The 8,407-nt window shown below is 45.2% G+C and overlaps 1 protein-coding gene across 1 annotated transcript in view; it reads left to right on the forward strand.

Annotated features, from left to right (window-relative positions):
* LOC106609931 (uncharacterized protein DDB_G0283357-like) overlaps nucleotides 1–1,805 on the forward strand; it is a 66,819-nt gene extending 65,014 nt beyond the window's left edge. The window contains exon 7 of the mRNA XM_045722608.1: nucleotides 1,491–1,805. Coding sequence (XP_045578564.1) covers nucleotides 1,491–1,805 — 315 coding nt within the window. The remainder of the gene's footprint in view (nucleotides 1–1,490) is intronic.
* Nucleotides 1,806–8,407: the final 6,602 nt, after the last annotated feature.

The following is an 8,407-nucleotide window of genomic DNA, read 5'->3' on the forward strand; positions in this document are numbered from 1 at the left end:
AGGATTTCAGTCCTTCACGGCGTAGTGTGTTACCAATTGTTTTCTTGGTGACTATGGTCCCAGCTGCCTTGAGATCATTGACAAGATCCTCCCGTGTAGTTCTGAGCTGATTCCTCACCGTTCTCATGATCATTGCAACTCCACGAGGTGAGATCTTGCATGGAACCCCAGGCCGAGGGAGATTGACAGTTCTTTTGTGTTTCTTCCATTTGCGAATAATCGCACCAACTGTTGTCACCTTCTCACCAAGCTGCTTGGTGATGGTCTTGTAGCCCATTCCAGCCTTGTGTAGGTCTACAATCTTGTCCCTGACATCCTTGGAGAGCTCTTTGGTCTTGGCCATGGTGGAGAGTTTGGAATCTGATTGATTGATTGCTTCTGTGGACAGGTGTCTTTTATACAGGTAACAAACTGAGATTAGGAGCACTCCCTTGAAGAGTGTGCTCCTAATCTCAGCTCGTTACCTGTATAAAAGACACCTGGGAGACAGAAATCTTTCTGATTGAGAGGGGGTCAAATACTTATTTCCCTCATTAAAATGCAATTCGATTTATACAATTTTTGACATGCGTTTTTCTGGATTTTTTTGTTGTTATTCTGTCTCTCACTGTTCAAATAAACCTATCATTAAAATTATAGACTTATCATTTCTTTGTCAGTGGGCAAACGTACAAAATCAGCAGGGGATCAAATACTTTTTTCCCCTCACTGTACATCAAGCTAAGGTGTTTGGTGCTGTATTTCTCAAGTAAAACATGCTCAGTGTTGTCTTTTGTAAATAAATTCTGATCATCTGCGCTGATGGGTAATCTGTGTCACTGCTTGTGTGTTCTGTGGTTGTCACGCCCTGATCTGTTTCACCTGCCTTTGTGCTTGTCTTCACACCCCTCCAGGTGTCACCCATCTTCCCCATTATCCCCTGTGTACTTATACCTGTGTTTTCTGTTTGTCTGTTGCCAGTTCGTCTTGTTTTTTCAAGCTTACCAGCGTTAATCCTGTCAGCTCCTGTCTTTTTCCAGCCTCTCTTTTTCTCGTCCTCCTGGTTTTTGACCCTGAGCCTGCCTGCCGTCCTGTACCTTTGCTCCACCTCTGGATTACTGAGCTCTGCCTGTCCCTGACCCTGAGCCTGCCTGCTGTCCTGTACATGACTGACCCAGCAGACCCGGGCCAGCTGCGCAACGCCATCTCCTCCCAAGGATCCGCCATCGGGAGGCACGAGGAACTGCTTCGTGGCCTTATGGAGGGGTCCAAATGTTGGCTGAACGCCATGACCGGGCATTAAACAGTTTGCTGGAGCAATTCCACGGTTTGTCTGGGAGGCAGCCTACCACGGTGGTAACCCCACAGCTCCTCAGCGTCTCAGCTGCTAGCAGCGCCGTCTCGTCGGCCACTCCACCTTCTCAGGAGCCCCGTTTACCCCGAACGCATCAATGGAGAGTCGAGCACCTGTTGGGCGTTTCTAGCTGTGTGCCCTCATTTTTTACCTTCAGCCCTTCTCCTTCCCCTCAGGCTACCTTGGAACGATCCATCTCATCGCGCTGATGTCCGGGAGGGCCCTCACCTGGGCTACTGCTGTATGGAAAAAGCAGCCGGTCATATGCGTTAGTCTGGAGGGGTTCGTGGAAGAGGTGAAGATGTTTTTTTTCGCCCCGTTCTCCGGGAGAGAAGCTGCCCTGGAGCTGATCCAGCTTCGGCAGGACCTCTGCAGTGTGGCTGACTATGCAGTGGATATCCGCACGTTGGCAGTGGAGAGTGCTTGGAACCAGGCCGCACTGTTCGATATGTTCCTGCATGGCATCTCATAGTAGGTCAAGGACGAGCTTGTTGCTCGGGAGTTACCTACGGATCTCGATTCCCTCATCGCTTTGACCATCCATATCGATGGGCGACTACGGGAACGATGGAGGGAGAGGAAATTCGACTGCTCACACGTCCAGGGATTCCACCTTGCCTCCGCGTCATCTCGGAAGTCCTCGATGATCCCGTTGTCGAGAGGCCTCCCGACTTGCCCCGAGAGTTGCCGAAGTCAGCTGAGTCGCTGCTTCCCGAGCCTATGCAACTAGGTAGAGCTGGGCTATCACCAGTGGAATGGCAATACAAGATCACCACGAAGAGTTGTCTGTATTGTGGGACTCTTGGTCATTTTGTGTCCCCTTGTCCTTTAAAGAGATCAGGCTCACTGGTAGGAGCGAGTACGCTGGTGGGCCATAGGGAGAATTTTCCTGCTTCCCTTGCTCGCACCCCGGTTCCTGCCATTCTGCTGTGGGGTAGCCAGTCTAAGTCTCTCCGGGTCCCCATTAACTCCGGGGTCGATGAGAGTTTTTTTGGGATGCTACCCTGGCTTCCGAGCTGAACAACCTCTCTCCACTCCCATGGAGGTTAATGCGCTGGACATGTGCCCTATAGGCTGGGTCACTCATATTACTGCTCCCACCAAACTACGGGTGTCAGGGAATCACAGCGAGACTATTCAATTCCTGCTCATCAAGTCTCCTCAGATTCCTGTGGTATTGGGATTCTCCTGGCTCCAGCAACACAGTCCCCTCATCAACTGGTCTACTGGTGCCATCATGGGCTGGAGCCCATCCTGCCACATTCATTGCCTGAGGTCAGTTCTGCCTCTCCCGGGACGTCTTCCTAGGGCCTTGGAAATTGCCCCGGACCTCTCCGCCAGCCCCGCAGAGTACCAGGACCTCCGGGAGGGGTTCAGTAAGGCCTGGGCCAATTCGCTTCCGCAGCACCGATCGGTGTCCAAGAAGGTCAAGCCTGAGGCGCTGGCACTCCGCTATAGTGCCGCAGCTACACCCCCGGAAGCTGAGATCCCCCCCCCCCCCGCCCCTCTGCTGTTCACCCTCTGTTGCTCCGTATTTTTCCTAGTGTTTCTGTCCGGAGTTATAACCATGTCTGACTGCCCCTTGTCTTCTGTTTCCAGCCCCCCACCTCATCGACGGCCGACCGGCGTACATGGTGAGACGTCTCCTGAAGGTTTGACCTCGGGGCAGGGGATTCAAGTACTGGTTGACTGGGAGGGTTATGGCCCGGAGGAGAGGTGCTGGGTCTCTGCTAGGGACATCCTGGTCCCAGGCCTCATCTCTGAGTTTCAGCGCCGACACCCCGCTCAACCAAGTTTGCACCCAGGTAGGACGCCAGGTGGCGCTCCTGGGGGGTACTGTCACGCACTGATCTGTTTCACCTGTCTTTGTGCTTGTCTCCACCCCTCTCCAGGTGTCGCCCATCTTCTCCATTATCCCCTGTGTACTTATACCTGTGTTTTCTGTTTGTCTGTTGCCAGTTCGTCTTGTTTGTTCAAGCTTACCAGCATTCGTCCTGTCTGCTTCTGTCTTTTTCCAGCCTCTTTTTCTCATCCTTCTGGTTTTTGACACTGAGCCTGCCGTCCTGTACCTTTGCTTCACCTCTGGATTACTAAACTCTGCCTGCCGTCCTGTACATTTGCTCCTACACTGGATTATCGACCTCTGCCTGCCTTGACCTGTCGTTTGCCTACCCCTGTGGTTACAATAAACATTGTTACTTGACAGTCTGCACTTGGGTCTTACCTTGATGCTTGATAGTAGCTGAATTGGATAGAGCACAATATCTGTAGCTGTGTACCCTGTACTAGTGAGCATTGTCGAAATTAAAACCCAACCCTCAATTAAGTCATGATGAACTCCATTACATAACTCATTTTTGGACGAGGCTGGCTTTATGAAAAATTGTGACCGACCGCCTTGATTCGGTCTTATGTAGCAAAAATGTGAAATGGTGTTTTGTACATTGGATAAAAGCAAGGACACAGGGCTACAACTGTTCACCCTCTCCAAAGCATTGGTGACTGCAACTGTGCTGCTGGAAACAATTTACGCATATTCAACGGGTGTTGAGCGTTCGTAAATTCGTCAGTTATTCTGCGCTCTGACACACAGATGAGTGCTCTAAAATCGGAGTATATAGCCAGAGGAATTTTAACAGCTACGTCTATCAACAGTTGTCGCAGTGACATTCTATTGAAATGGATGCTTGCATAGTGGAGTATTTTAAGACTTGTAGGTAGCTAAACAATGAACCATAATCCCAACTCATGACTTTACTACCCTGCATGAATCTGCAGGTAGCTAACCAACCAGGTTCAATGTTAGCTAGCTAACACTAGGCTATAACTAGCAGAGCAAATGGCTCTGCTCTACGAATAAGATCATAGACGGAACGTTAGCTAGCTAACAGAACATTTTAACTTGAAATGAAACCACTTTCTGTCAAAATTAGAAATGTGTTATATCTTACCCTTATACATTATGAATGGACGCATCTCCCTGTCATGGATGCCATGGTTGCCCTTAGTTTGAAGATGTAATCCAGAGACAGGTGTTTTCTACATCTCCTTAGCTATCATACTGAAATTCCACTGATTTCAAAACTTGGTCCTCCAGAAAGTGGAGAGCAACACGTATACAGTTTTACTACGCGATACATTTTTTAAAAAGCCGGGTTAGACAGGATTACCTACACAAACTGACCAGCACAAATAGAAAGAAGTGTGCTATATGGCAGACCAATCTGAACTCATCTCTTGGCATGTCCAGCCCATTCATTGGCTGAGGTAATCTTGGCTAGCGGGAAGGTTGCTGGCTTTTTCTGTGGCTAAACCAACTCGTAATTTATAAATTTGGCTCGTAAACGTGGCTCGTAATTTAACAATTTTATTCATATTTATTGATGGCATACACGTTCATTATTAAGGCACATGAAAGTTCACATGTCCCAGAAGGCATTTCTGCCAAAAAACACACATTTTGATGAAAATGTTTACCTTCAAATGGCTCTCCTGTGAAGTAGTGACCCGTGACATACGCCTAGTTTCCTGAAATGAGTCATAATTATAGTGTTTACTACTTTTTTGTACTAATATCGAATTTTACATACCCTACCATGAGACATCCATATCTTCATCACCGAAAAAGATAAACACTTTAGTTTATCATTTCAAAGCTTACAAACAGGGTTATCAAATTATTTATAATTTTCTGAAATTTAAAAATATTATATTTTACCATTAAAATCAATTATCATAAAATGTATACTTTCTGATTGAATTCATATTCAATTTAGACAATATTTTATATTATCTGAGGTGTTTGGAGAGTGCCCATCATCGGTTGAGTCACAGCATGCTCTTGAATACAGGGTGGGTGTCATGTTTTGGCTGGTAAATTCACTAAATTGTTAATAACATGTAATTACATTTTCACTTTGAAATGGTACCAGAAAGATGGTTGGAGGTCCAACACATTAGAGAATGCTTACTTGAGTGAGCATATTCATTGTTTTAAATTCAACTGTCAATCTTCCATAGGAAACCTATTTAAATAATCATAGAGTAGACTTTCCCCATTTAAGTTGATGTTCCACGGTGGGTGGACCAGCAGCCATTTTTTGGTAGTAATTGGAAGTTTAAAGGACTCCACCACTTTTAACCTTGTTTGCATTATGTCCAGCACAATACCAGTCTGTACATATGTGAAAACAATGAATTTGTATGTTCTGTGAGAAAAAAAAATGAAGGTAAAAAAAGTTATACCTGATGACTTCTTCAAAAATGATTTTGAAACACTATGAGATTAGCAGTGATGTGTGGAGCAAGATAATTCCCCTCCCCATAGCTAGGAACTACTTGCAGGTTTTGAAAATAACTGTTTTTGTTACTTGCTGCCCTGTGATGTCACAGATAAGCATTTCTTAGGACCTTGCTTTTTATTATTTTTAAACACACATCATAGAAACGCACCATTTTCTCACATGTAGACACTGGTATGAGGCCGGGCCTAGTTTTCCAAAAGTTATCTATCTGCATTACTTCTATCGGATAGGATGAGATATATAGAATGAATAGAACGGGTATCGCCATTCAGGTCAATAATTCATCCTTTCTGTTTATTCTATTTCAATGCTTTTAATCCTATCCAATACCTGAAGTCCAGATAGACAACTTTTGAAAAACTGTGGCCCTGGAGATATTGAATATGAGGTTGAAAAGTGGCCCATTAAATTTCAATTCAGTTTAAAATCCAATGGTGTACCAGTTACAGTGCATTCGGAAATTATTCAGACCCCTTCCCTTCTTCCACATTTTGTTACGTTACAGCCTTTTTTCTAAAATTGATTCAATATTTTTTTCCCTCATCAATCTAGACTAAATAACCCATAATGACAAAGTGAAAACAGGTTATTTAAAAAAATAAAATAATGTACGTAAGTATTTAGACCCTTTGCTATGAGAATCGAAATTGAGCTCAGTTGCATCCTGTTTCCATTGATCATCCTTGAGATTTTTCTACAACTTGTTTGGAGTCGACCTGTGATCAATTCAATTGATTGGACATGATTTGGAAAGGCACACACTTGTCTATAAGGTCCCACAGTTGACAGTGCATGTCAGAGGAAAAACCAAGCCATGAGGTCAAAGGATTAGTCCGTAGAGTTCCGAGACAGGATTGTATCGGGGCACAGATCTGAGGAAGGGTACCAAAACTTTTCTGCAGCATTGAAGGTCCCCAAGAACCCAGTGGCCTCCATCATTATTTCTTACATGGAAGAAGTTTGTAACCACCATGACTCCTAGACTTCCTAGAGCTGGCCACTCGGCCAAACTGAGCAGTCGAGGCAGAAGGGCCTTGGTCAGAGAGGTTAACAAGAACCCAATGGTCACTCTGACAGAGTTCTTCTGTGGAGATGGGAGAACCTTCCAGAAGGACAACCATTTCTGCAGCACTCCAACAATCAATCAGACGGAAGCAATTTCTCAGTAAAAGGCACATGACAGCCCGCTTGGAGTTTGCCAAAAGGCAACTAAAGGACTCTCAGATCATGAGAAACAAGATTCTCTGGTCTGATGAAACCAAGATTGAACTCTTTGGCCTGAATGCCAAGCGTTACGTCTGGAGGAAACCTGACACTATCCCTACTGTGAAGCACGGTGGTTGCAGAATCATGCTGTGGGGATGTTTTTCAGCCAGACGGAAGCAATTTCTCAGTAAAAGGCACATGACAGCCCGCTTGGATTTTGCCAAAAGGCAACTAAAGGACTCAGATCATGAGAAACAAGATTCTCTGGTCTGATGAAACCAAGATTGAACTCTTTGACTTGAATGCCAAGCGTTACGTCTGGAGGAAACCTGGTACCATCCCTACTGTGAAGCACGGTGGTTGCAGAATCATGCTGTGGGGATGTTTTTCAGCGGCAGGAGACGAGGAAAGATGAACAGAGCAAAGTACAGAGATTCTTCAGGACCTCAGACTGGGGCGAAGGTTCACCTTCCAACAGGACTATGACCCGAACCACAGCCAAGACAACGCAGGAGTGGCTTCGGGACAAGTGTCTGAATGTTCTTGAGTAGCCCAGCCAGAGCCTGGCTTGAACCCGATCAAACCCGATCAAACATCTCTGGAGAGACCTGGCAGAGCTTGAGAGGATCTGCAGAGAAGAATGGGAGAAACTCCCCAAATACAGGTGTGCCAAGCTTGTAGCGTCATACCCAAGAAGCCTCGAGCCTGTAATCGCTGCCAAAGGTGCTTCAACAAAGTGCTGACTAAACGCTCTGAATACTTATGTAATTGTGGTATTTCAGAGTAAAAAAAAATACAGTTGCTAACATTTTTTACTTTGACATTATGTCACACATTATTGTGTGTAGATTGATGAGGAAAAAATACAATTTCATCCATTTTAGAATAGGGCTCTAACATAACACAATGTGGAAAAAGTCAAGGGGTCTCACTACTTTCCAAATGCACTGTAAATTAGTGTTCTGAAGGAATCACTCCATTCTATGGATTCTATTTCTATGGTTGAAATGACCAATGACAGGCACAACATGAACACCTCAGATAATGTTAAATAGTGTCAAAGCTTCAACATATGCAAACATTTGAAAAATCTGAGTTTACACCTTTTGAGAAAATTGATGTTAAAGGTAAAAAAATTATGAAAAGAAATAGTTGCACACTCAATATATTAGCTCCTAGTAATTTATTGGGTAAATCACCAACGTTTCGGCATCACCGTGCCTTCTTTCACCCTGAAGAAAGTGATGCGGAAACGTTGGTGATTTATCCAATAAATTACTGGGAGCTAATATATTGAGTGTGCGACTCTCTTCATTTGCCCACTGAAGTCTGTTACGACGTCGAACTGCAGTCAGGTCAAGACCCTGGTGAGGATGACAAGCACTCAGATGAGTTTCCCTGATGCGGTTTCTGACAGTTTGTGTAGAAATGATTCAGTTGTGCAAACCCACAGTTTCATCAGCTGTCCGGGTGGCTGGTCTTAGAGGATCCCGCAGGTGAAGAAGTCGAATGTGGAGGTCCTGGGCTTTCATGGTTACACGTGGTTGTGAGGCCGCTTGGACGT

This window comes from Salmo salar, chromosome ssa08, assembly GCF_905237065.1.
Source record: "Salmo salar chromosome ssa08, Ssal_v3.1, whole genome shotgun sequence".
Taxonomy (NCBI): domain Eukaryota; kingdom Metazoa; phylum Chordata; class Actinopteri; order Salmoniformes; family Salmonidae; genus Salmo; species Salmo salar.